This window comes from Syngnathus leptorhynchus, chromosome 8 (assembly GCF_054491065.1).
Source record: "Syngnathus leptorhynchus isolate UIUO chromosome 8, UIUO_Slep, whole genome shotgun sequence".
NCBI classification, from domain to species: domain Eukaryota; kingdom Metazoa; phylum Chordata; class Actinopteri; order Syngnathiformes; family Syngnathidae; genus Syngnathus; species Syngnathus leptorhynchus.
In genome coordinates, this window is record NC_141202.1 from 10,753,962 (window position 1) to 10,781,184 (window position 27,223).

Here is a 27,223-nt window from a genome sequence, read left to right on the forward strand (position 1 = left end):
CTAGAGATCATGGATATGAAAGAAATGCTCAGAAGTACTCGCCATAAAACCGTTGAAGTATTCGATATGTAAACTGCGCGCCAAGTAGTTTTAACAGTAGATAACATCTCATCAACAAGTTAAAGTTCCCTAAAGTTATGATGCTTGAATTTACACGTAACCAAACATGTTTTTCTCGCATTATTGCATGGAGTGTGCCTTCCAAAGAAAATGAGAAACAAAAAGAGACTCTCGAAGGAATTGTTACAGTGCAACCTTACCGCCTACGCTGCAGCTAAATCATGTGTGTATAATATGACGACCCTTTTTCTTCTTGGATCCACACATGCATATTTTTGGTGTCAATATGTAAGTGATTAGCGGGACCAGCGCAAATCGTGAATGTGAATTTTTCATTTGGACCTTGTTAAACAGAAACAGATTCTTTTTTTTCACGAGAGCGTTCACATTTTGGAGTTTACATGCGACACACACTTTGCACAGGTACATACCCCTCCTACTTTTGTTTGTAATTTTATCAACCATATGTTTTGCTTTATTTTTATTGACAAAATGTGCACATGTCAGCAAATGCTGTAAAAATTATTTTTTAAAATGTACTCCAAGATGTGGCTCATTAGGATCAAGACTGCTGGGGGTAATTTAGCTGGAAGTTGCTAACATGCAAGCAATGTGCTCGCTTACAGCAGTTGAAGTAGAACCAGACAGTGCGTCTGCTTAAATCAATTTTGATTTGTGGTGTACTCAAAGCCTCCCAAAAAAAAAAAAAAAAAGAAAAAACAAGTGCGTGGGAGCAGCATTCCTGCTCAATTTCACTACTCGGCCCTTTTTTTTTTGCCACAAGAGGGCACTAATTGTGGAACAAATACAACAACGTCATCCAAGTTGGCTAGCTGGGTGGGTTCGTGGTGGTCGGCACCTCTGCTTCACAGTTAAGGTTCAAATCTGGGATGAACTGTAGCTGTCCCTAATTTGGATAAGCACTAAAGAAAATGGATGAATTGACACCATTCATGTCAAGTCAATCATTTTATTTCCAAAGCAATAAACATTCGTTTTGTAATAAATTAAAATGGAATTATTAGTACAATTCCAGTCTGATTTCAGGTGCAAAATGATCATACGCAATGCTTGTTAGTTAGAGAGAAAAACCAGCGCGTCTCTTCATTCAATTCCAGGAAAGCGAGGCAATTAGTGAAAACATGAGGGCATGAAAAGGTTCTTGGTTTCACTTTCCTTTCTCCGGTAGAAAACGTTTGAGTCTTTCGATCTTTGTCACTGGCTGGGGCTCCTCTCCCCTCCCCGGACGGCGCTCATGAGATGGCTCTTATAAGTTTTGCTAAGTCCCGTCATCCAGAATTTGAGCAGCCTCACGTTGTCCTCTTCACCGGGCCCCGTGGTGCCGAGCAGAGCCAGAACCTTCTGGGTGTCCTCCCGGCTTCGTCCGTCCACTTTGGAGAACTTAAAGAGCACTTTGACCTTGCTGGAAGGAGGAGTGAGAACACGTCGTTATGTGTTGAGGGATGGCACGTGTGAATCTGAGTCAAAAGAATTTGGGGTGTCTTACTTCATCCACTCCTCCTTCAAACAAAGCAAGCAGTGAGACACCACGTCCACAGACAAGTTCTCATTGGACAGTGCCACCTCCAGTTTGTTGAGTAACGTCGGGCCTGGATGAGAAACAAATCATAAATAAATCATAAATAATCACATGGCTGTCCTTGGATTCTGGTTTTTCTTTGTTATATTGAGTAGGACAAAGATGACTTTTATTTGTATATTTTTTTTATCTGTCATATTCAGAGGAAGTAATTACTAGGGTAGGGTCAAAGTTTTTGCCATGTTTACTCATTATTTTGTGGTACTTCAGTATTATTCAGTATAAACGGGCATGAAGACAATTTCAATGCTAGTCTGTGCATTGCTAAGCTAAATGTGGAAGTCGTTGACGCTATTAGTGTCACGACACACTGTGCTCACCTCTGTCTGTGGGCTGTGTGTTGGCGCTGCTCATAATAAACTGATAAAGCGAGCAGATATTTTCTTCTGTCAGTGGACTTTGGCAGCATGTGTCTGAGATGACGTCCACCAGAACTGAAAATTCTACAGGAAACACAAATATAAGGAAGACTTTTCATTTGCTGGGCTTTCTTCTGCCGGTCCTCCCGTGGTTGCGTTTTACCTGAAGAGATGACGTGGGCTGGAATGGCCACATCTGGACTCAGCCCCAGGAAGTTGCACTTGTAGGCCTCTTCGTAGTGAGTGCTGTAGGGAACTGAACGCACGCAGCCGACCGGAAGCAGCGTCTGATGCCAGTGAACAGACATAGACAATAAAAAAAATAATGCTTTGTTTTGATTGACGCCTTTACGAGACAGCTCACTATAAATTCCATTCATAAAACTCCTCTCTTCTCAAGAAACTCATGATACCGCCCCAAAAAATTCCAGGGGAGGAAAAACAAAGATGTGAATTGGTAAACGTCTACTCATATCAAAAGCACCCAATGGGCCAGCACCAGTCATAAGAGGTCATCGAGATTACCCGGAAAGTCATGTGAGTCAGAGCGGACATACTGGAAGTCATTTTATCCTAATCGCAATAACCTGAAAAAAATCCGATGGGAACGCACAGGTGCAGATTCATTTAACTTCGTTTCCGATGTTTGTGAAGTCAAAGTTGTTGCTTGTGCTTCACTTAAAAAAAAAAAAAGAAAAATCACTATGAGCTGATAACAGCTGCGTGCTTTGGCTTGTTCCTCGCAGAAGCACGTCAGCAACGCAAGTTGAGGCGTGGAAGGAGCAACATCAGGATACGAAACTATGTTCGATAATAATAATTAAACCAACAGGCGGGTATTAAAACCAACAATCATAACAAATGCCAGTCATTATCTTCGGGGGTTAATTGATGGCTTTAATCAAATGTTCTGACCAACCTCAGTTACCCGCCTCAGCATTTTTTTTGTGGTCAATATTCCCGGCATCAATTCACATCGAAATAATCAGTACAGTGGAAGTGAGTCCTCAAGATACACCCTGGCATACCTTGAGTACAGCGAAAGCAGACTGGATGAGTCTGGGCTCGGCGCCTCTCCATATGACTTGATTTCCCATGAGCACATGCCACGCCACCTGCCGGAACTCAGCCGCTCCGAGCGCCTGTGAGGACCACGCACAGCAGACGGTGACTCACAGAAGCTCACAACCGAGTCATGTGAAAGCGCTTTCTGAATTCCTTCTTCACCTGTCTCAGATGCCTCAACGACTTAAACCTGGGGCCGGGCGAGTCATCGTCATGAGCCGCTTGGCCGTCTAGTTGCTGCGCTTGTGGCTTGGAAACGCCTCCTTCGGCTCCTTCCCAGCAGCTCATTTCTTCTTCTTGTTCTTAGTGAAACAGAGAAAATGGAGATTCTATTAGTGCGCTGAATTGGCTTTAGTAATAAATCTTAAACTTGATCTGAAGGACAATGAATAAAAGCTCAAACGGTTTTCCATGTTTAGATACTCATCTAGGATATTTACAAAAATCAAGACTGATTGCAAAACACCAACTCCTTGGCTTTAGTCACCTGTCTGTCTCTCGATGAGCACGAGCGTGTCTTCAGTAGGGGCTCCTTCCAGCAGCTTTTCCGTCAGACGACTACCGCAGGCCTTCAGCAGCCTGGAAAGGAGGAAAAGCACAAATTTAAGGATTAATCAGCAGAATGTAACATCCATACGAAATTATTACAGAGAAACAAAGAGAAATGCTGTCAAATTAAACAAATAGACTGTGGGGAATAAATGAATACAAATACATCAAACAGTATTAAAATATATTAAAATTTGGATCTTGCTATGCTACATGTGGACGACTGACTGACCAGCTGAAAGACGAGTGCAGGCTGGCCCAGAGATTGGGATGCTGAGTGAGAGACGTGAGTGAGCGGGCGGCGTTGCCGCTCCTCTGGTGCGGGAACACCGCGGGCGAGAACACACTGTTCATCCTCACTGCGCGCTGCGGGCAAATGCCTTGCTCGCTGTCAAACACCTGAGGGAGTCGCAAAAATAACAGTGAGCTCATAAGATTGTGTTTGGAATGACAATGCTTGCATTCGGCAAACCTTCAGGGCGGTGCTTTGCAGACTCTGAATGGTCAGTCGAAGGTGGCGTAACAAAAAAGGCCAGGAGTTAATGAGGTAGATCCTGTCCATGGCTACCATGACGATACTGTACCAGCGCTGGAAGCCTCTGGCGAGACTATCCTTGATGAAGAATGTGTGCGAGAACACAAAACCGTGTTGCTCGTCCCCAAAGAAAATTGGCCCTTCGCGACCGGGGCACACCTTGTGAAAAAAAAATGCATTGGGAGGTATGAGGACACACTGAGGTGAAAGTTGGACATAGTAAAGGTTACAAGTAGACATACGTCACCAGTTACCTCACAGCTGAGGCTGCGCACGCAAGCCTGACGCACCACGCTAAAGAGCTGCGGCTCTCTGGGATGCTGGTGGCTCACGAAGCGGATGCCCGTCTCGTCGTCAATGCTCATGAAGCCTGGGTGAGATGCAGGGAGGGAGCGACAACCCTGTGAGGCAACGGGAAAGAGGAACACATGACTGAACATCTTATGTTGTTTCGTGACAGACCGTGACAGCTGACTTTGAGTGAAATGCATATGACACGAGTCAACCATAAATGCAGCATCACTAACAGGAAACTGATTTCATGTGTCAAATCCATCGTGTGCAAGCACCGTGAGCTTAAACCTCGATGGAACTCACCTCACACATTTCTCCCCTCTGTGCGGCTGAACTGTTAGCCCTCATTGTGAGTCCTTCACCGTCCCGGTCAACATCTCTGTCCCCGGGCACTGCAACGCCTGCCTGGGAGGAAGGCGACGGGGACGGGGGGTGCAAAGCCTCGGTGCAGAACAACGTTCTCGGTCCATGGAGCTCACAGAAATGACAGAGAGCCACCAGTGCGTTCATCTGAACGGAGAGGAAGTTCGAAGTAGAAAGTTAAATTGTTTCAGTAGAGTTATATTAAACAATAAAATCAGCATTGGGGTATGACAGGGTTGTTTCCACGATTTGACAGCTTGACTCACCTTCGAAGTAGGGAAGTTTACTGAAGACAGTTTGCTATTTTATAAAAAAATTATTATTCGCCGTATTCCGGAAATACATCGCATAATAAGCAGCATTTTCAAGAAATGAAACCAGAAATAAGTCTCTTTTTGCCTGCAGCACAGCCTAGCTTCTATTGTGTTTACCTCCGCATTGTTTTGCTAGCGCTAGCATGACGTCATGTGAGGGACAGTCACGCGCTCGAACTCAAATGACACATTGCGGTTTTCACTTTTTTTTTTCTTCAACTGCAATGAATTCTACAGAATCATATATAATTTTGAACTACAACTACTACTAGTACTACTGGTGTAATATATTGGTTATTGCACCACGTTTACGACGCATATTTGAAACGAAGCAAATGCACACTACATTACCCACAATTCCCCACGGTATGACAAACTCGAGGTCATGGGTGAATTCAAGCAAAACTGATACAAAAAGGTTTATAATGCAGCAAAAACATTATTTTATGTTGTCCTTTAACACATTTGACACTATCTTCAAAATATTATATGTATTTTCATGACTTATTTATTACCGTATAGCCTCGACTTGTTTCCGGCCACTTCCGCGTTAGCCCCTGTTCCAATACTGATAGTTCGCCTTTAAGTGCGTCAGTTTCGGTTTAGGATACTGTCAAACAACTCAAAAGGTTAAACTGTGACTCGGCATTTTACTCCTTTTATTTTTTTGAACGAACAGCATGGCGTCAGAATGTACAGAGGCTCTCTCAAGCGCAAAGAATGTTGCTGTCCAAATGGACACAAGCGAATCAGAAAGTCCAGCAGACCCAGATGACAAGAGAGGTAAGTCATAACAGGTTTAATTTATGGGGTATTCTTCCGTGGTGGCAAAAGTACTCACTCACATGCTGTAGTTAAGTAGAAGTACCGCTACTTGTGTAAAAAGAATTTACTAACTCTGAAATGAATTTAGGGACAAACATAAAAAAATTATTTCATGTACATACAACATAACCTGTCACAATGGAAAAAAATAGCCCTTCACAAAATGGCTTCACTCATTTCAGTGAAAGAAGAGCAAAACAACATGTAGGAAATAAATAATTGATCAGAAAAAAAAAGTATTTAAGCACAGTACAAATATCTACAAAATCTACTCAAATACAGTAACAAAGTGTTTGTGTGTTTTGCTACTGATGTTTTTTATGGTAACAAGTATGATGTCACACGTTTGTCTGGAAAATATGCTTTCATATTAAATTCCCCTATTTTTTTTAACAGAATTATCTATGACAAATATTGTGTCAAATGTTTTGTTTTGCTACGGCAAGATGAATCACAACCACCTTTTCCATGAATCAAGAAACTCATGCTGATGTAACACGAGTGTCACTGTGTTTGTGTCTGTTTATCTGACTATTTTGTCTGCTTTGTACACGTTCTTTTATTCCCCTATGAGAGAATCAATACAGCGCAGAAATACTGACACATCTCTTGACCTCTCCGCTGTCTCTCCCTGTACGTCTCCGACAGATGAGAAAGGAGTCGACGTGTGCCCGTACTTCCTGGAGGGAAAGTGTCACTTTGGTGTCAGATGTCGTATGTCTCACAGGTCAAGCCAGCTGATCTGTGAAGTAACCAGTAGCTCAGTGTAAGTTTTTTTTTTCAATTGTAATTTTGTTGCTTGTGTGTAGATAGGCATAAACATGCGGTAAAGGGAGTTGCCATACTGTGGTATTTTTAGACAATCTTAATTTTCTTCATCTCCTTTACAGTGACTCAGCAGTTGCTATTGCAGACGTGATTCTTCCTGGCCAGGAGGACAAACTTGATGAAGAGAAACAAAAGAAGAAGAAAACCAATAAGAACAAAACAGCAAAACCAAAAGAAGATGAGGGAAAAGGTCATTTTTATTTGATGCATCGCGGTATGTTGCTTTTCTCTCAACCTTAACACCATCTCGGTACCTTGTCGCCCGCTCCTCAGACGTCAACAAAAAGCCTCGCATGCGGACGGCCGATGACGTCATCTCTCGCATCCTCTGGGACTCCTCGGTGGACGCGTCCCAATTTGTAGTGGGCTACGTGGACCGCTTCCTGGGTGTGCTGGAGCGCCCCTTCTGTGACTTCAACTGGGACACCAGCCCTTGTGACTGCGACTACGCCACCGAGCTTGCCCTCCCCAGACACAGGATCCAGTACTTCACCTATAGAGGGCACCGCGTCTGGGACCGCCACAGCAGGACTGACAGGGTGTTTGGCTCTACCGGTCAATCTCTGGCTCCCCCCTTTGGAGGGCAGGAGGAAGTAGAAGGTAAGTAACGAGGACTGCTACGCTTACAGTTTGCACGCTGACTTTTTTTTTTTTTCTTTAAGGAGAAGAAACACAGTTTGACGACCAAGAGCAACAGGCGGGAGTAACTTTGGATGACGGTGAAACGACAAGAGAGCAGCCACCTGCCGCTGTCGGTCAGGGAATGGAGCGTACTCACGCTGAGAACACACATCTGGAGGACAACAAGCACAATGAGATGAATGCTCAGAGCGCTGAGTCAGCACAAGTCGCTCAGGCGTCGGCCAGCCTTGCGGAGGAGGCCCCGAACAGGTCTGCTTTTCGTCCTCACTGAAAATAGATGGCAAATCACATCTGGCTCCCTTTTATTCATCCAGAATTCTTTTGCAAAGAGCGCCAAGTTCCAATCACTCAATGATTTGTTTACTTTTGTGACACAACACGGTAAATCGTATTTATTTTTGAAAAAAAAAAAATGTTTTTGGTGGGTATGGTGCGTAGAAAGGATTGGACCTCCTAAAATTATTTGCAAATCCTTGTTCTGAAACTGAGATTTTCTAGCACAGCCTCCACAAGCAGCAGGAGGACTAACACGCACGAGGTCAAGCTACGTGTTATGTAACGAGCGCCTTGCTCTGAATTGTCAAGCCTTGCAACATCCCGAGAGGCTCTCTTGAGTTATCTTGTTCATGTTCTGTTTTGCTTTGTAGCTCGAAGGCCTCGGCAGACAAAAATGGACAGAGCTTAATAGACGGAGACATAAATGAATGGGAAGAAAGTTTTGAAGGCCAGAACAATTTGGTAGGTATATCTCCTTGTATTACTTTGCTTTCATAGATGCCGCACCCCTATTAATTGCCAGGTGTATTGTCCACTCAAACACATTGGATTGTTTTCTGTTTTTATGCCCCCAGTATCTCCTTACGCCTCTCGAGCAGAGGGATGAGAACCGCGGTCGCCGTCCCCCCAAAAAACAAGCCACCCACTTCATCACGTTCAGGGCCAACACTCCCGCCATCCTCGCCTCTTTCCAGCTACTTCGGGAAGAGATCGTCGCCCTCCTGCCGTCGTCCGCCCCTCACTGGCAACCCTCGTCCAAGCTGCACGTCACCCTGTGCCTGCTGGTGCTGCAGAACCAGGCCCAAGTGGAGGCCGCCGTTGAAATCCTCCGCCGCTTTGCCCACTTGGATCGCAACCCCCCAGTGGCGGTGAGCTTTCCCGTCAAGTTGAAGCATTTCAACGGCAGGGTGCTGTACCTGAGCCCGCAGCCTCAGATTCAGCTCCAGCACCTCAACGGCGGCCTGCAGGAAGCCTACAGGAACGAGGGCCTGCTCCACAGGGACTCCTACAACCCGCGCTACCATCTCACTTTGGCCAAGGTGTGGGACAATGAGGGCGAGCGCATCTTTGACGGCGCGGGCGACCTGAAGGTGGGCAAAGGTTTACATTTTGGCCGTTTGCCTGTCAACTCCTTGCACCTTTGCGTCATCGGCGGGTCAGATGCCGGCGCTTTTTATGAGACCGTATGCACCGTGACTCTTCGATAATCGATAGTTCATTTGGGATTACTTCAACCGTGCACTCTGGACTCTTCATTAGGGACATCCGAACAACACAATGAGATTCGATATCAAAAACGTATCATCAAATCTTCATTTAGAAGGATAGTCACGCTCAGTTTTGATGAGTTAATAATTCAACGAAAGAGCTTCACGGCATCATTCTGATATGGGGCGGCAAAATATTCGAAACGGCTCAGTGCACTACTGCACTCATAACAATAACCATATTGTGAAATGAATACCTCTCATAAGTGTGTATTATTATCATCGTCAAGGCCATTGTATCGGCTCTCATGAGCTCACTCATGAGTACATCTTTCGATGTGCGCCTTAGAAGGTTTTTAACTTTTATATCGCTGGGTACCAAAATTTTGTGAACATGATTGAGCTGTTTTTTGGGCGTTAGATTTGAACAAGTTTAATTTTTTAAATGTGTTTAAAAAAAAAAAAAAAAAAAAGGATTTAATGAAGGGTAAAAAATGTGCTTGGCTGCAGGACAGCTGCATATAAACTACTTTGTTCAACAGCACTTGAGCTTGAGTGAGCAAGATGAAGGAATACTTTTATCGGGGGTCAAATTAATATTTTAAGATTATACATAAAAACTAGGAAAAAATTCTTTCCAAAATATCGATTAATAAAAAAATAAAAATCTGCAAGAAAGTGACTCAGGGAGATCACGCTAGGCATAGTGAGTATCCATTTTTTTCCCTTCTAATAGTGCCTTTCACGAATATTTCACTTCTTACTGTACAATCAACGCACTTTATTGACACAAAATATACACCTGCCATAAATGTTTATGCGCGTCTCATAAATTCTTTACGAGGCAAAAAGATTGCCTTTACTTGACTGTACCTCAACGACTTTGCCGAAGTGCATGTATTCATGATTCCAGCGTTGATTTACACAATCTGTTTTCAAATGAATATTGAATGGCTTGTGTTCCACAGGTGAAATTATTCTCTCTTTTTGGCTGGGGGGGGGGGGAAGCGAATTAAAATCCACCTATTGTCAAAGTCTTGAAGTGTCAACTGGACCTATTTGACGTGATGGCCTGAATTGCGTTGCGTCGTGGTCGAGCAGCTCTTACATGTGTAACGCCATTTTCTGTCTTCATCTTCTTCCTTTTGGAGACACACACACACATACACACGCACACACACACTCCATGGGCTCCATATGAGTCAGTGGGCATGCTCACTGGCTCGCTACTGTTTGCTCCCTCACTGGCTCACTTGCATTATCTCCCTTCCCCCACTCTCTTTCAGTGACACAGAAAACCAGCGCCCCCCTCCCTCCCTTATTTTTCCCCTCCTCTGTTCACTTTGCAATGCCCCCCTCCTCAATTCTCCCACCTCATCACTTTGTCCGTGTGGTCACATGTTCTCCTTCTTGTCACTCTTGTGCAACCTCCATGCCAAACTGCTTTCATTGTTCACTCTCGGCATCACTCTGGGAATCCCCACCCCCCCCTCCCCACCACCTTTTCCAACATCCCACCCCTTCCCTGGCATTCACCAGAGTGCTTAGCTGCCACTTACACTCATTGAATGTGCATCTCTCGAGTACATTAGCTCTCCTCCTTGGCGAGCAGCGGACTGTTTTGCATCTCGCATGTGAGCGAATTGCTAAAAATGTTAATCTGGTCAAGGTTCATTCCGTGTTGCTCCGGATAGAGATTGGTCAGGTTGATGTGGGGCGGTGGGAGAGGGGTCGGAATGAGAAGCAGTTCACCCCCCTCCCCACCCCCCTGCAACCTCCTTCCATTAAATCCCCGTTAACAGATTAATTATCTTCAGGCAACATGGTGTTGGGCGTTAAGATACGGAGGGCAACAATGAAATGATAAAGGGTCCCCGAGGGGTGTCTCCTTAATCTTAATCCCCCTTTCCCTCACTCTCTCGCTCTCTCGCTCTCCCTCTCTTTCCTGCTCGCTCTCTCGCTCGCTCGTCCTCACTGAGAGCTCCTCTCCCATCCATCAACGCGAGCGGCTCTCCGCTGTCACTCGACAAGCATGCAATTATTGGCTCTTTAATATTTCAGCTGCTGCAAGAATTACTCGCGCTTTCTCGCCAATTGCTCTGCCACCCCTTCTGCCACATTTTGACAAATTCTTTGGCATGTCTTCGAGTTTTTTTTGTGTTTTTTTTTAATCCCAGCAGGATGTTTTTGCAAGAGCATCAGGCGTTGATTGCTGGCAGTATACTTTGAGTGGGTAAATATTACACGAGCAGCGGCGAAAAGCGGCAGAGCATCAAGAGAAGCCATCCAACGCAACTGTCAAAGGTAAGGAATGCATCAATCTTACCATCAATCTATTTTCAATATTTTTTTTTGTGGATGACGATAAAATGTGTTTTGAGATGCATTCATGGATATTTTGCGCCCGACCCATTTAAAACATGGCTCATTATGTCATTGCAATGAGATGCAGTAAATGCTGCATTGATGCTGATGCTTTCATTGCATCCACTCTTTTTTTTTTTTTTTTTTTTTTTTTTTGGGGTGGGGAGGTGCCATCTATTTTGTCTCTGTCAACTTGCCGTGTCGTACTCTCGTGCACTGATTTGTGCCGACTTACTGACTGCGCTCACTTACCTTTCGGTCAGCTGCACTCACTTTTGGAGGCGAGCGCGCGCCGTCAGGAGTCGACGTTAATCACGCAGATGAATGTCGACGAAAAAATGGACGTGGAGTTATTGGGACTCCGGGGAGGCTTTGCATACGAGATGAAGCAAAATGTTGATGAATTTGCCCCTGGCTGATGGAGTGTGTCATAAGCCTTTAATGCCCTCCTGTAAATTCTCGTCGACAAAGGTTGTTGTTAAGTGCCGCTTACTGTTTCTCGCCGTCGGCTACTGACAACGGGAGGGCAATGGTACGCGCGTTATTACAGCCGCAAATATTTTCCCAAAAATAATACATATTCCGTCATAACAAATATCGTCGGCATGTCCTCATTAGCTGCCACACAAAATGGCTCGTTTCTCCCTACCAGCTGCACATTCAGACATCTTGGAGTCTCCAACCCCTTTTCCTCAGCCTCCAAATCACATTTATTCGTCTTCACTTATGCAAGAGGCAAGATAACAAGCCGATGGTGGGGCGGGGGGCGTGGTGTCAACGTGAGGCTCTCAGCGTGTGACAGGCATTGAGTAACTGCTGTCATCTACCACCCACCCCCTCGCTTCCATCATCTCCTTGTTAGCTTGGCCTAATAACTTCCATAAATGCAGCAAACAGGTGATTCATATCATTTTTTTTTTTTTACATATCCACTCAGGTGTTGGATTCATTTGTCACCTCCCCATTGTGTTCTTCTTGGTATGGAGTCAGACATAGACATTAAACGTCTAGATTGGGATTGTAAATGTTGCAACGTGACCCGTGAAAAAAATGGACATGGGGAAATATAACTGAATTGAATCCTACTATGCATTTGCCTAATTGCTCGGATCATAAAAGTAGATCGGGTAGAGCAAATAAAACTGTCAATCTAAGTGTGGAAAATCCATCCATCCATTTTCTCGAACACTTATCCTGTTGAGAGTCAGAAGTAAGATGGAGATTATATCCCGGACTGGTTGTCAGTCAATTAAAGGACACGTATAGAGACAGACAACGGCTCACATTGACACCATTACGCTGATCTGCACAGGGTGTGCATACTTTTGCAATTTCCCTTCACCTCTTGAATTGTCCAAAGTTTGACACCCGCCCTCTCAGTGAATCACTGACCAGCCTGCAGAGCTCAACCGCTCGGATAAGTTATTCTGCGTGTATGAAAAAAGATTTTCCGCTTCCGTTTTAATAAGTGAAATGGAGCGTTGGCAACAATTTGATTTGTAACAGTTGGGCTGCCGGAGCCATTAGGACCAACGAGCTTATTGAGACGCGCTTAACGCCGGCCCCATCCGGCCTATGGGCGAGCCTTTCAAACTCATCATAGAGTTTGAAAGAGGAAATTGTTTGGCCTCGACATTTAGCTGAATCCAAACTTTTATCTTGGACAGTATTTCACACAATGACGTGCTGTGTGAATCGACGGGGAGGCTGAAAAGCTATTCAGTCTTGAATATCGACTGCGGTGTCAAATGCATAATAGTGACACTAAATGATTCAATTGAACATTTAAAGTAACATTCAAAAATTCAGAGTTGCATGCCTGCTTTGTACGCAAGCGTGATTTAACGCTTTGTGCTCTGTAAAATGTGCCTTTTCTTCACACACGGAGACGCCGGTATCAGACGCCTACCAGGCTGTGCCCCCTGTCCCCCCATCTCCTCCCCCCATTGGATCCCAGTGGTTGTTTTGGCAAACCGGATTTGTCCTTTTGTGTTTACCCTACTTTTGAGCCCACTCGGGCAGCTTTAAAGACACTGAACAGTAGAGAGACCAAAATCAAATGTCTTTCTTGTGCTATCGTGCTCTGGTTGCATAAAATAGTGTTCTTCCCCTTGATAATACTTTTGCAGCCGCTCTGTATAAGCCATGCTAGTCCATATGGCGTCCGGTCTGTGCAAAAATAACAAAAGCTATTATCTATTATAATACCCTTCTAAAAATGACTGTTTATTTCTATTATTATGGGTTTGATCAAGCAGAAATTAAAGTTATTTGTTCATGTGTTGACTTAACTAGACGCAAAGCCATATTTGGTTATATGTCAGGGAAAGCCTACTAGAACAATGGAACTTTATCTGTAGGGACATTAGAGGCACTTTTATTCGTGACAAATCTGCACTTACTCCCATTTAATGTGAGTTTGAATGTGATTGGTTCATGCTAAAACCAAGCCACGTCAGTTTTGAGAGGGTGTGCATACTTGTGCAACTACATAAGTTCAGTCATTCAGTTTAGCTTTTTCTGTCAAAAAGATTTTTAAAAAAATCAATCGAGTTTTATGGGTTACATGTAGCTTTAGCGCAATTCAATTTGCTGTTTTTTGTAGACCATACGGGCATGTTATTCAATAATTTATATTGTATCGATCACATGGAATTGATCAGTTGCATTGCAAATGAGGCAAAACGGTTTGCGCCGCTGAGCCACAAGCCGCCGTCTCAGCACATTTGCAGACTCAAGAACATGCAAACGTGAGTGACACCCGCATGGGTTGAAATTATATTGCTGAACTGTATCGAAAAGTATTGTGTCAAAGACTTGCAGAACAATAGAAAGAACTTTTCATTTAAAAACAAGACAAAGCAAGTGCATTACCGAGGATCCATTAAGAATTCTGTCGATTGTGTTGCTACAATTGATTAGTCATGTCTAGAATCAATTGAGGCAAAACGTAGCGGCCTACTTGGCTGCAACCGGCAGAGGCATTGATTCACTCGTGTTGTCTGAAGAAGATCAACATGAATTCAGCGAAGGGAAGTTTAGATACAGTACACGACGAGAGGAGGATGTTCACTCATGCAATTCAAAAATGATATCATTCGGTTGCGTCCCATTTCTTTCAAAACATATAAACATGAACATTCACCCAAGAGTCACTTCTATGTAACTACAGCTGACACGTTGACCCTGCCATCTCCCAGGTGATAGCGAGTCTTAAATCTGGGGAAGCGGCCGCCGTAAAAGTTGGCCGCTGACCTCGTCGTCCTCGGTCCTCAGCGGCGCCCTCGGCGAGACCTTCATCTCCCTTCGCATCGGTGGCGCCTCACGTCGCGGTGACCCTGAAATCTCTCTTTCTCACTTGCCCAGGGTGGAGGAGGGGCCCCAGTGACGGTGTACAATGGCTGCCATGACGACGGTGCCCAGCTATACCCCTTCGCTATGGGTGCGGATGTGTCACGCTCTCCCTCGGTTGGACCTCACCATGCAAATGAGGGACAACCTTTTTGCCCCTGACAGCTGGGAGTACCAGCAGGTAGCACACACACACACACACACACACACACACACACACACACACACACACACACACACACACACACACTTGTCACTAGGTCACACATTCAGTGGTGCGGTGAAGTTTGCACACACTGCGCTTTCAGTGATGTCACGCAATCGGTGTCATATCATACGAGAAGTCCCTGAATGCAACTCTTGCTTTCAAAGTTATAAATTGAGTGCCTATAAAATGAAGCCGCTGCTGTGTATAGGCATAAAAACCAGGATTACAGCAGCTGACGTTAAAAATTTGTTGACAAAAAACTAGGCTGTGCTGAAATATTTACATTTTCTTTATTTCTTATTTGAAATGTACATTATCTTGACCACCATCTAGTGGTTGATGGTGGCATTACACCCAAATAATAATAAAACACAATCTGTTTAATTCTTTACACTCTATTTCAGTATGTTGTATGTTTATTATAACGTATATTTCTATAGAGTGCTTATTTTTTGGAGAATGCGTTACATATGTTGTAAAAATTGATTTACTGCCTTGACTCATTCCCCATCTTGCGTAGGATTTTTTTTTTTTCCCCAATGCTCTACTACTAGGTCACTCAGTTGCACCTGCTCTTGTGCGTGCACGCATCCCGCTATCAACTTGCGCGTAAAAATCAGAGTTGCCGCCGGGCTGCACGGATGCGAATCTCTGCGCTTTTGACATGCAAAATAGAAGGTCTCGCCCGTCTTAAACAAACTGTCTCACAGTGCAGGCTTGTGACTTTGCTAGGGCACAAAAGGGAGGATGTTGGTGATGGTGGTGAGAGGGGATGAAAAAAAAAAAGACAGAGAGAAAGAGAGTGTGCAAATCATCCTGCAGAACACAAAGACAAAAGCGACTTAAAGTGCTATGCGAAGGCAAAGAGAGAAGGGAATGAGTAATGCGAAGAGGTTGCTGCGGAGAAGTCCGGGGCTGGGGGAGGCTCACAGCGAGTCAGCCAGCGGCGGCAGTGAGCGAGACTCGTACTGAATGTATTTAAGTAGGTCACAGATTATTAATAGAGATCCAGGCGCTGTGGATAGATAGAAAGGAATGAGAGGGTAGAGTGGGGGAAACAGAAAGGGAGGGAGTGTGGGGAAAGCGGGACGGTGGGGAAGAGGAGGTGAGACAGAGTGATGCGGAGGAATACGCGGGAGTGACAGACGGGCAGACGGATGAGAGGATAATACGGGGGAGTTGTTCGCTGAAAAATGCATTTCAGTAATGTTGACTTGATGACACAAGGTCCGATCAAATGCCTGATATGGCTTAGTGACATCAGACTCCGTCTGATAGCCGAACGCTCCGCAGTGAGCCGCTGGTCGCAAAAAAAAAAAGAAAACTCGCCTGACATCATCATATTTCATTTTCATTATGTGCAAATTGTGGTGATTTAAAAAAACACAACTAAAGGGACATTTTTGAAGAACTGTCTTTTATCACGCTTCTTTCTGGTAGACCCTGCTGGTTTTATCCAGTTTATCGGCCATCGCCCTGGTTATCTCCCTCTTGGTGATTCTGTCCTTCCTCATACACTACTGCTGCTGTCACCGTGGCGACCGCGGCGAGGGATCTGAGGAGGAGGAAGAGGACGAAGACGGTAGCACGGGTCACGGCTACGGCGGCAAGAAGGGTCGAGGGATCTGCTGCGTCACGTGGGTGGCCGTGGCGTCTGTCACGCTGTGCTGGTGAGGAGGCGGACACACGTGTCGTTTTGAAACAGGTGTTGTCGTGGCGATGTGCTGCCTTGACCGCTTAGATTGGGAGGAAATTTTAATTTTAATTGCCGTCTGATCAATCTGGAAGGGTCGGGCGGTGAAGACATTCCAAAGTGAGTATTCGGAGGAATTCTTGTGATGTGGAGAAATTCCGAGGGAGGTAGACATCATCTGATTGTAAAATGAACTGATAGTTCTGTAGGCGTAAACAGCAGGATGACATCCAATATTTTCAACAAAAACTAGGAGATGCTGAAATACATTTGTGAATATATATCTTTTGTAATTTTGTGATATACAATATACACTATAAATTATGTTATTTATAATTAATATTATAATTAAAGGCCTTCTTCTTCATACCAGCAAAAATTATATGTCACTAGTAGCCTAATCTCCCACAATGCTGTTTTTCATAATCTCGTGCTGCAAAACAAAACAAAAAAGATACTTGGTGAAATTCGGTCAGTACCGTTTCCAAATTTCCACAATCCAAATCAGGAAGTGACATCATTGCAATAGAGTGGTGCGTACGTTAGGTTGAGCGGCAGTAGCAGCAAAGTTGTGAATCACGTTGTCATCGTCTTCATCATCACGCGCTTTTTTTTTTTACATCTGACATTTGACATCTGATTGTCATCTGTGCTCTTGTTTGTCAACCTCATCCCGTGACCCGACCGACCACACATACATAACTTTCTAATTTTAACTTTCTGCTTTAGAAAGAAGCAAAAGTCACATCAGTGAAACGTTCCGGGCCGATATAAACGTAGTGTCAACCTGCTGGCCGTTTGTATCCACCTTGCTTCAATGTGGACATTTCCCAAGGGACAATCCCTAACTTTAACCGTATCACTTTCAATTCATGTTATTCGTTTACTAATGTGGCTGTAACTGATGTAACCAATGCAAAAAAAAACTACAATCAAAGTACTAAACCTATTTTGAAAAGTAAAATCCATCTGCACGCTTGAACTGATGTACACGCCCGATCCTAATGATGTCATCATATGGAAACTATACACGCAGTCCGTGTCTCCCCCTTATGGAGCCTCTTATAATTGTAATCGGTTATTATCACATGAGCTGGATAATTATTTGCGATGTTTTTTTACATGTTGCCTTCAAGAAAAATCAGCCAACGTGATTTGTAGTGACGTTCTCATTTGGCAGCTTTCAATGCACAACACACACACACGTAATAATCTGGGTCACATTATATGGGAGATTGGGTCATACCATTCGTCTCTGGTCAGAGGGGATTTGACAAACAGCTGGCCCGAGTCTTAATCTGAATTTTTGAATCAAAGAAATGTATGTAAATCTGTTGCTACGGTTTACATTTCCATTGCTTATTTTTTTTCCCCCCCGTCATCTGTTTGATTTGCGCATTCATCCGAGACGAACGGCATCCTCGCCCGCATCTCATTTATTTCAAATGTACAGTCCAACGCGACACTTCACGCCTCTGCTATCTGCTCTCATGTGCGCGCACACCTCCCACGGTCTTTTCACGTTTCCCCCCCCCCTCCCCTTCTTTCTCCTCTGCCTCCCTCTTTTGCAGTGTTGCCATAGGCATCGGTTTCTATGGCAACAGCGAGGCTAATGATGGGATGTATCAGTTGACCTCGTCGCTTCTCACTGCCAATTACACGCTAGCTTCCATCGATTTGCTGGTGAGTGGTGCTCTCCGCAAGTAAAATGTCACGCAGAATCCCTGCCCGGCTTGACGCTGCTTGCCGAGCGTGTGTGTGTTGAGTGTGAAAGAAAATGGCATACAAATGTCTCTCTGATTGATTACCCCCCCACTCCTCCTCCTCCCTCCCCTGGTCAAACAGTGGTTGCTGTGTCACTTTGCTAATTGTTCTCCATCCGGAGCACTCTGTTCGCGTTTCACATCGGTCAAATCCGATGGTGGGCGGTGAATTTCACGTCACCAATTAACACAATGAAGATAGTGTGGAGTCAAAAGTGAATCGAGATGATTGCAATAAAAGCAGCAACCCACAGTGAGTCGGGCGTGTGGAAACGAAGTGCGCTTGCACGGCAAGAAAGAAATAGAACTACGCTGAATGTTTTATGACCTTCGGGACCAGCTGAGTACAGGTGCTGTTGATCCAATTGGATCTTAGTTGCACTATTAGGAGGATGCTAGACTTAAACACACACATAGGTAGAAAGATGTCTGGTTCATTGACTCTGTTATATAAACATCTCAAAGCACCCACGTAAAAAGAGCTTTGAGATAAAGGGGGGGGGTTAAAAAATCCCCAACCATTTCTCCTGTGCTTTATAGCTGGGCTGAGCTTACATTGTGAATTTTTTAAAGTAGAGTTGACATGAAAAAAAAAAAATTGGGAATAAGGCGCCCAAGTGAGACATTATATGGACAAAGGTATTTGGATATTTATTCAGGAAGTGAGAATGAATCAATATTTTGCGATTTTTAACTGTGTCCATTTGTGAGCTAGAGAGGTTGCAAAATTACTCACACCCTGTGCTCCAAGACTACAAGAATTCCAAAAATTTAGACGAAACTGACTCAAGTACTTCAAGCACACTTGCGGTTCGGACAAAGGAATCTTCACTTGTCTGTCCCAAATCCGACCACAACGTTACAGCATCTCAAATTTGTGGTTTACTCACATCCTCCTCCTCCTCCCTCTGCAGATTTCCGATACAATCAACGGTCTGCAGCTGTCCGTTTCGGGCCCGCTGACCACAATGGAGGAGATGTTTACGGGCAGCAAACCCTTCTTGGTTTCCACGCGGAATTGCCGGAGGTTATCCGAGAACGTCATCAGCCTCCTCTCGTCCATCTCTGTGGCACGGTTCGGCTTGGACGCGGGAGCGGGCAATGATAGCGGCGTCAGCGGGGCCTCCATTATACCTCTGACCCCGGTACCACCCTCAGTGGCCCCCACGGTGGCGCCCTCGGGCGGCCTCATGCCCGGCCCCTTTTCACCTGGCTGGGCGGCCAACACGTTAATGATGAATGAGGACTACAGGTAAGGGCAGCCCAGACAAACATATATTTCAAATTCATTGTTTTTTTTTCTTTTTTTTAATTATTCAAATTTATTGTTAACTCACAAAGTCTTAAAAGACCCTTTTAAAAGTCTTAATATATTTTTCCTTTTTACTACTTCAACCAAACCGCACATCCATTAAAAACTTTCCACTTTGCTTTTAACCACATATTTTCTACTTGGGACTCATTCAATCTCTCTCAGTTTATTGCGAGGTTTTTTTTTGATCCTCCAACAGCCGGACTTGAGTGCGTCTTAACATAAACAAACCAAATTTAAACAGACAGAGAAATGATGCACTTGAGGGACCTTTTCCGTCACATCCTAACCGCACATTCCTGTCGTCAGGAAAGGGAAGGGCTGTACTTGCATGTTTTAGCTAAACCTTGTAAAATAAAAATTCTTTTTTTTGTGGTTTTTATTTTAGGTGGTTGTCATACGTCATGCTGCTGCTGCTCGACCTCATCGTGTGTCTCTTCATCCTGCTCGGATTGGCCAAGCAAGCTCGATGGCTGCTCATTTTGTGAGTAAGCGCGCACGTTTGCATCTTCATCCGCACGTGTGTCCCCCCCTCCCCCATTGACGTGTTTCTGCTTTTTTTTTTTTTTTCCCCCCACAGAATGACGGTGCTAGCCTGGCTGGCTCTCTTCCTAAGTTGGGGCTCACTGGGCTTGGAGACGGCCACCGTGGTGGTGAGTGGGCCCAGTAAAAACCCATCCTTGGATCGAAGTACGAATACTTGGTTAGAGCGGGAATTGTGTGGAGTCGAGAAGCTCGTAGGGAACGCCGCAGTGATGGCATAGCCCCAAAAAGGAAGGAAAATGGGGCAGAGATTAAAAATTCAATGCAAGCGTGCACGAGGAGCGTCTGCGAGCAAAGTGCGCGGCGGCGTGGGCGTTTGGCTCAGCGACGTCAAGATGGAAGATGAAGGGAAGTGCTCCGGGCGGGAGCCAGGGAGGGAGGACGGGTTAGAAAGACGAGGAACCAGCAGTGGCTTCCCGTCGCTCTCCACGAGGCCTCTCTCGGATCAAATGCAAAAGGGCAGACCAGAGTGAAACTTGCGAACAAGAGGAAGTCGAAACCTTTTTTTTTTTTCGACATTTGTTTGTAACGGGTTACAGAGGGAGCGTTTCACATCCATTTCCAGCGTTCCTCGTGAAAGAATGTGTCAAGAGGCCAAATAGTGGCTGTTTTTCTGCTCTGGTGCCTGTTTTGTGTCTCTCGGGGCTGGCGGGAGATGTCCCAAAGCCTGTTAGGCCACACAGAGACGCTCTGTCCCTGGCTAGCGATAAGGAAACAAAGGGCTCGCTGTGGCCCGGCACGGTTCACTCTGTCCTCAATGGCCACGTTTACTCGCCTGAGTGGGCCTTGCTGTGCGGGACTATCGCTCCCTCTTCTGGTGAGTGCACACAGCAGGGTGCAGTACGATATATCGCCAAAAAACGAAAAAAAAATCTCACAGAATACCAGCAGGCAAAAAAAAAAGTTCACATCTCAAATCATCTTTCCCCAGTCAAGTGAGTGCAAATGCCAGGAATCTGTTCCAACCTCCCGAAGAAAACCAATAAAGGAAAATGACACTCTGTAATATTTTATATCTAAAGTCGATAGAAGGAATAAAATAACAGCTTTGCTCAAATGTATCTCACCTATTTCCGCTTGTTACTGCCAAAACACAGACAGGTATTCAATCTTGAAGTGACAATGCGGCTTTGAGAATTCAAGAGTTAAAAAAAATGTTCACGAGCTATTTTCAACACTTTAAATTGCTTCATAATGTGGACAATGTGGGGACAGATCAGTAATATGAATTTGAGAAAAAATATACAAGTAACCTCGCTTGAAAACTTTCTGCCTGATAACAATGAAATATTAAGATATGGTATGAATGTTTCTGATAAGGTTTCGGGGAGCTCACGTGAATGGAAAGACATGCGAGGCTGCTACGGGTTTATTGAGGACAGCAGCAGCAGCATTGCGTGAATTTGTGGCAGCTTGCCATCTGCATCCCATCACATTTGTCAGGAGGGAAGTATGTTACCCGGTCAGCGTGTCTGCTAACATCTCCCTCCTCCACTTCTTTCCCTTTCTTTGCCAGGCTCTCAGCGACTTTTGCACCGATCCAAACTTGTTTGTGCTCAACTCTACAAACTTCAACACGGGAACCAGCTCAGGTACCCCTTGCCGCTTCCCACAAAAAAAAAAAACCAAAAAAAAAAAAAAAAAAATGGTTGTTGTTCCTCCTCTGCTCCCACATGACCTCATTTGTGTCCCTCACTCAGACGTGCTGGATTATTACCTGACCTGCAGCCGACGCATGAACAGTCCGTTCCAGCAGGTACAAAGACCTTCAAGTTTGCTATTGAGACATCATGTGACCTATGAACCAGATTTCCTCCTTAGTGTCATGAAATACTTCTCAATCTTCATTCTCTGTCTTCAGATCCTCACCCAGTCCCAGAGGGCGCTGTCCAACATCCACACACACCTTTCCAGTGTGGAACGTAACGCCCTCACACAGTTCCCCAAAGCTGAGGTGGGTTTGAGTCATCCTGGGAAAAAAAAAAAAAAAACACGCTTGCTCTGCCTGTCACCATTTTCACCTCATGGGACGCTTTCCTCGCAGAAAGCACTCAGGGATGTTCAACAGATTCTCAACAGCACTGAGGGAAACTTCCACCAGCTGGTGGCCCTGCTCAACTGCCGAGGCCTCAACAAGGTAAGAAGACTGATTTGTTTTGAAGACTCATTGGAAGGATTTGAACGTATCCGTCCCGTAGGACTACATCGACTCACTGAAAGGTCTGTGCTACGATGGGATGGAGGGACTCCTCTACCTCTCCCTTTACTCGTTCCTTTCGGCTTTGGCCTTCACTGCCATTCTTTGCTCTCTGCCCGGTGCCTGGAGGAGCTTTCCAAGGTAAGGGATGGAAGCAAGTTCTCGTGTTGCCCCTGCACCCGGTTTTGTCCTTCTCGCCGTCGTTGTTTGATTGTACGAATGAACGCTACATGACCTTTTCTTCATCCTCTCTATGTTAGCCATCCATTCTCACTCATCTTCATCTCTCTCTCTTCCATGGGCGCCGTTTGGCCAGTGAATCGGAAGAGTACGAGGACTCGGACAGCGAGAGTGAGGACCCCTTCACTTCCCATCAGGCACGTAGACAGACGGCCTCGGGGTCTCAGCGCGGGGCCATGGCCCCCTTCTATAATTACCCGGGGGCCGGGTGGACACCCCCCTTTTCTAGCGCGCCGCCCCTCCCGTGAGTAACACCAGACACACGGACACGCAGACAGACAGACAGACAAACAGACAGACAGACGCTTCCAGATATTGCAGGAGAGTCCAGAAAAGCATATGTAGACTCACATATTACATGACCTGCCACAATATTAGGTACGCTTACACAATCTGAGGAGGGCTATCTATTATATCCGGCTAGCTCGCTACTAGCTTGCTAGCTTTAGTAGATACTATCTTAATACTTGCTCTCACTGGATTGTGTAGGTGTACCTAATGTGGTGACCGGTCAGTCCGCATTTCAATTCCACGTCACTCCCCCCCCACCCCCCTCATCACATCTAAGTTCGACTGTAACTCGGACACATAAGAGGAAGCCCAGCGCGCTCCTTACACACGAAGCACTAGTTGCTCCTCTGCAGACAGACACACAGACAGGTCAACATGGACGACAGTGTAGACAGAGGAGCGGACACAACTGCGGAGGCCTGTCTGTCTGTCTGTCCGTCCGTCTGTCCGCCCGCCCGCCCGTGTGTCTGTCCAATTACGTCCATCTGTCTCGAGTGTTTCCCGGACAGACGACGCAGGCCCGCTTTGATTTTATTATTATTTTTTTTTATTTCCAGTCCCCTCCTCCCCCCCCCCAACTTGAAATCGCAGCGTCACGATCTCCACCTAGTAAGACCAATGCTGTGTTTTTTTTTTTTTAAGGGAATTCAGGGCGGGTAATTTGGCAAGAGAAGCCGTCTAGGTACCGACCTTTTCCACCCTCCGCATCACTCGTCATCACTTGTCTCCTCACTGTGATCTCTCCTGACATTTTTTTTCTCTTCATGACCCCTCACACGTCTAACATCCTATTTTAGGCAACAGTCCCACTTCGGCAAGACGTTTGCTTTTATGTATTCGTACATTCTTTGTCCGCATCACAATTAAGCAGTCGAATGAGTTGTTCTGTCTTGACTTACTTCAAAACATATCTCAATGTACACATAAGCTTTCAAATCGTTTTTTTTTTACACGCCGCATTAAAAATATATCTGAAAATGTATTAAGTAACAAATTTGACACCTTACAGCTAATATCGCTTAATGTCACAACGAATACATCATTTCTTTCCGACCGATTCAGGGAAATTCTCCCGACGATTAACGGATTGCATAAGCGGCACTAACCCGTCGCGTAGCCGAATGAGTCCGCTCGTCTGTCGAGTGACTCGCCCCAAAACGTTTTGCCTGCTTTTCTCACGCGTTGGCTCGTTACGGCAACTGAAATGCATACAAACGAGCCAGCCGCACCTCCGGTCATGAGCGGGGATGCACGGCGACTGAAAGTGAGAACGAGAGAGCGAGAGCTGTGCTTTGTGCGCTTGATCTCTAACCGCTGATTCTCCCTCTTCCCTTTTGACCTTGCCCTCGACTCCTGTGCCACCACCGCCACCGTGTCCCGTCTTTCTCGATGTGTCTTCTTCATCCTCCATCCCTCCTCTCCTCTCCTCCTCCTTCCCTTGTCTCTTTCTACTCTCTCTACGCAGGACTCCAAACGTTTCCTCCAATGGCAACCCTGGCTATGAGAGCCTCCCCTTGACTGACAGGCAGTCCCCACCCCCCTCTGTGAGTTCCTCTGTTCTTGTGTGTGCCATCTTATCATCACGCTGGTTACTAGTGCGTTACCGAGGGAACTGTTGTTCTACCGGGGGTCGTTTTTTTTTTTTTATCAGTGGATTAAACGACGGTGGTGGGGTGAAAGATGGCGGCAAATCACTACATTTAGTTAAACGAAGCTCCTAGTTTGTCGGTGAATTCGGGCGGCTCCACTGTACCCAGAAAAAATTCTTGGATGATCCCCACTCCCTGCATTAGTAAACTGGTCTTGCCAAAAGTTCTTCCCCAAGTTCAAAATGTTTATGAAATGAAATAATCAGTATTTATTTCTGACTTTTAGATGCCATTTCCTTGTTTGAATGACATTCTGTGCTCTTTTTTTCCCCCCACAGTACTCTCCCAGCATGCTGACTGGTTACGGGGGAAGTCAATCACACCCTAACCCCGCCCATTCGAGGAACCTGTATTCACGTTGATAACTAATTTTCTTTTCTTAGCAAATGTATAGAAGAAGAAAAAAAAAACAAATGTTTAGTTTTCATATGAATGGACACTTTAAAAGGAACGGAACTTAATCGTAAAGAGAAAAAAAAAAAAAAAGGCTTTAGCGTCGCGTCTAACGTCGGTACCACTGAGTATTCTTGTTCTGACAATTCTGATGATTAGAAGCACTTATTTAAAAAAAAATAATAATAAAGGAGCAGGAGCAAAAAGGACTGTGGGCACGCCAGTATGATGTGAAAGCAAACCCTCCCCTTGTTTGTCCAAACTGTGTAAACTGTGAACAGTGGTGAGGCAAGTGGAGAATGGTATTGACGTGACTACGTTATGTCGTTTTATATTCTTCAATGTATCACCCATTGATTTGAAAGTTGTTTTATATATACGGTATATATATATATATATAAAAATATGACATTGTTGTAGAAAAAGCACTGGCACGTAGCAACAAAAGCACATGTTTTGTTTTTCTTTCTGTCAATGGTTATGCAGTTCCCCCTCACTCGGTATATATTTTTATTTTTACTTTTTATAGGTGGTAATTCTGTATTTTCTGTGTATTACCTTACGCTATTCTGTATATCTCACTGTCTATATCTGAATAATAATAATAATCATCATTTCTCTTTTAAAAGAAAATAATCACCGTGGTTGAGGGCTACGAGAGCCTTGTTTGAATGGAGAACCCTGAAAGAACTACAAATCCCATGAAGCAACAGCAGGTACAGAGCAATAATGTACAGTGGGGAAAGAAAGTCTATGCACTATTGTTCAAATGCCAATTTTTGGTGATGTAGAAAAATTTGAATAATTAAAAAAAAATGTTTTCCCGCTCAATGTGAAGTCTAACCTGTACAATTTTGGGAAAAAAATATTTATGAGAAGGGAATGACAATGGTGATGATATGGTTGCACAAGTGTCGACACCCACCTCGAGGGATGATGCTGTGTTCAGAATTTGAGTGTACATTTTTGCATGATCTCATTTGGGTTTACGAGTTATACAGGTTGCTTTATGTTGCGCTCATTTTTTGAGGTCACAAAATCCTGGCATTTGAGCAGGGGTGTGTAGACTTTTTATAAGCATTGCATAGCACAGCATTGGGTCTTCAAGATGGGTTTTCTTTTTTTTTTTTTTGGTATATTACGGTACGTTGGAGATCTATCTCATTGAATCCTCCTCCCACCCGACCCTGTTAACCCCTCCGATTGAGTTTGTATTCTCAATGCTCCTTTTGAATGGCATCCTTTTACACTCAAGAGTCTAATATGAATAATAATAACAATAATAAAAAAATCAAAACCTGAGGCTCAACCGTTTTTTGACACTCATGGAACTCAACATTTACACGATAACAGCAAAATGTGAGAAAATGTGCACATTCCTTTCAATTGTCATTGTTTTTATAAAGTTAGGAATTTGTTTTAAAATCTGAAAAATATTAATGACTTTTTTTTTAATTCATATAGCCAGTCAGCAAATTTGGACTAAAATTTCTGATCAGAAATGCAAGTAAACTATTCTATGCATTTTTTGGCGCTGATTCTGAATTTCCTCTTTTTTTTTTCCTCTAGCAAATCATTTTCTTCAAAGGAAATAAGATGCAACAAGACCTGAGGGTTAAAACAACAACCAAAATTTATTATAAATACATTTCAACATTAAAAACTTAGTAGGCTGTCAGTCAATAAGTCACAAGTGTGCATCACAGACAGACAGATAGACAGACAGACAGACAGGCAACGCTTATTGGATATGCATAGATCAATAGCGATGGGCATTAGAATTTGTCAATTTGTTATTTTTTTTAACATTGCTAGTTTGACTGTAATGTCACGAGTAGTGTACGCTCTTTTCTCACTAATAGGACACTTTTGGTGAAACTGTAGCCAATTTAACAACTGTGCTACTAATATTACCAGCGGAATAAAAATTGACCAGTTAGTGAAGATGTCATTTGATACAAACACATAGTCTGATCTGTAATCTGCATTTTTTTTTTTGTTCCCATCATGAGCAGTTATTATTAATATTATGATGACATCATGCCAACACTTTGTACCACCAAACCGTTCAAGCGCTCAGTCCAGAATGGCTTCCCATGTTAGCTTAGCTGCAGAGAAAAAAAGTTACAATCATCGGATCTTCACGTCACAAGTGCACAAGTTTATTCGAAAGCCGTTTTGAGCATTTAGTTCACATTCTTGAGACCATCAGATTTATTTCCTAGAATTACGCTCTTTGGTTAGTCATTCGACTATTTATGTCTTAGTGAGGTCAAAGGGCGCACTAGTTGCCTTTAAACT

At 44.4% G+C, this 27,223-nt stretch overlaps 3 protein-coding genes across 11 annotated transcripts; 2 read left to right on the plus strand and 1 right to left on the minus strand.

Moving 5' to 3' along the window:
• Window positions 1-13: 13 nt before the first annotated feature.
• On the minus strand, window positions 14-5,917 carry flcn (folliculin). Of its 3 annotated transcripts, none has more exons than XM_085917761.1 (12): window positions 5,655-5,917; window positions 4,766-4,972; window positions 4,411-4,569; window positions 4,106-4,327; window positions 3,866-4,032; window positions 3,572-3,663; window positions 3,247-3,386; window positions 3,048-3,161; window positions 2,183-2,306; window positions 1,981-2,103; window positions 1,568-1,670; window positions 14-1,483 (listed from the first exon to the last, which is right to left on the minus strand). In XM_085917761.1, the coding sequence occupies exons 2-12, from the start codon at window positions 4,970-4,972 to the stop codon at window positions 1,276-1,278; spliced, it is 1,659 nt and encodes a 552-aa protein (XP_085773887.1). In that variant the 5' UTR covers window positions 5,655-5,917; the 3' UTR covers window positions 14-1,275. The 3 variants fall into 3 exon arrangements, with proteins under 3 accessions (XP_085773887.1, XP_085773886.1, XP_085773888.1); XM_085917760.1 differs by lacking the exon at window positions 5,655-5,917 and adding an exon at window positions 5,092-5,411; XM_085917762.1 differs by lacking the exon at window positions 5,655-5,917 and adding an exon at window positions 5,092-5,408 and having other exon boundaries at window positions 4,423-4,569.
• Window positions 5,509-13,694, plus strand: leng9 (leukocyte receptor cluster (LRC) member 9). Of its 3 annotated transcripts, none has more exons than XM_085917764.1 (8): window positions 5,509-5,922; window positions 6,613-6,730; window positions 6,855-6,982; window positions 7,066-7,392; window positions 7,455-7,683; window positions 8,082-8,172; window positions 8,286-8,801; window positions 11,096-13,694. In XM_085917764.1, the coding sequence occupies exons 1-8, from the start codon at window positions 5,820-5,822 to the stop codon at window positions 11,153-11,155; spliced, it is 1,572 nt and encodes a 523-aa protein (XP_085773890.1). In that variant the 5' UTR covers window positions 5,509-5,819; the 3' UTR covers window positions 11,156-13,694. The 3 variants fall into 3 exon arrangements, with proteins under 3 accessions (XP_085773890.1, XP_085773891.1, XP_085773889.1); XM_085917765.1 differs by having other exon boundaries at window positions 11,099-13,694; XM_085917763.1 differs by lacking the exon at window positions 11,096-13,694 and having other exon boundaries at window positions 8,286-11,084.
• ttyh1 (tweety family member 1) lies at window positions 11,109-27,120 on the plus strand. 5 transcript variants are annotated; one of them, XR_015066860.1, is made up of 14 exons: window positions 13,836-14,814; window positions 16,282-16,511; window positions 18,106-18,217; window positions 19,212-19,549; window positions 19,998-20,093; window positions 20,190-20,262; window positions 21,669-21,744; window positions 21,853-22,106; window positions 22,197-22,289; window positions 22,351-22,490; window positions 22,666-22,726; window positions 24,346-24,424; window positions 24,808-25,638; window positions 26,492-27,120. XR_015066860.1 is itself a non-coding variant. In XM_085917759.1 (14 exons), exons 1-14 carry the CDS (start codon window positions 14,680-14,682, stop codon window positions 24,889-24,891), a joined length of 1,773 nt encoding a protein of 590 aa, XP_085773885.1. In that variant the 5' UTR covers window positions 13,836-14,679; the 3' UTR covers window positions 24,892-26,169. The 5 variants fall into 5 exon arrangements, 3 of the variants coding, with proteins under 3 accessions (XP_085773885.1, XP_085773884.1, XP_085773882.1); XM_085917759.1 differs by lacking the exon at window positions 26,492-27,120 and having other exon boundaries at window positions 21,853-21,908; window positions 22,014-22,106; window positions 22,666-22,833; window positions 24,808-26,169; XM_085917758.1 differs by lacking the exon at window positions 26,492-27,120 and having other exon boundaries at window positions 21,853-21,908; window positions 22,014-22,106; window positions 24,808-26,169.
• The last annotated feature ends 103 nt before the right edge of the window (window positions 27,121-27,223 follow it).

Bases quoted from the DNA above. Each gene is read 5' to 3' on its own strand.
- ttyh1 (XM_085917759.1), top strand. From the start codon at position 14,680: ATGGCTGCCATGACGACGGTGCCCAGCTATACCCCTTCGCTATGGGTG. The intron at 21,909-22,013 runs GTACAAAGACCT...CTCTGTCTTCAG, and splicing joins TGAACAGTCCGTTCCAGCAG to ATCCTCACCCAGTCCCAGAG. The intron at 22,107-22,196 runs GTGGGTTTGAGT...CTTTCCTCGCAG, and splicing joins CACAGTTCCCCAAAGCTGAG to AAAGCACTCAGGGATGTTCA.
- flcn (XM_085917761.1), bottom strand. From the start codon at position 4,972: ATGAACGCACTGGTGGCTCTCTGTCATTTCTGTGAGCTCCATGGACCG. The intron at 4,328-4,410 runs GTATGTCTACTT...TTTTTTCACAAG, and splicing joins GCTGTGAGGTAACTGGTGAC to GTGTGCCCCGGTCGCGAAGG. The intron at 1,484-1,567 runs GTAAGACACCCC...TCCTCCTTCCAG, and splicing joins TTGAAGGAGGAGTGGATGAA to CAAGGTCAAAGTGCTCTTTA.
- leng9 (XM_085917763.1), top strand. From the start codon at position 5,820: ATGGCGTCAGAATGTACAGAGGCTCTCTCAAGCGCAAAGAATGTTGCT. The intron at 6,731-6,854 runs GTAAGTTTTTTT...TCTCCTTTACAG, and splicing joins GAAGTAACCAGTAGCTCAGT to TGACTCAGCAGTTGCTATTG. The intron at 6,983-7,065 runs GTCATTTTTATT...CCCGCTCCTCAG, and splicing joins AAAAGAAGATGAGGGAAAAG to ACGTCAACAAAAAGCCTCGC.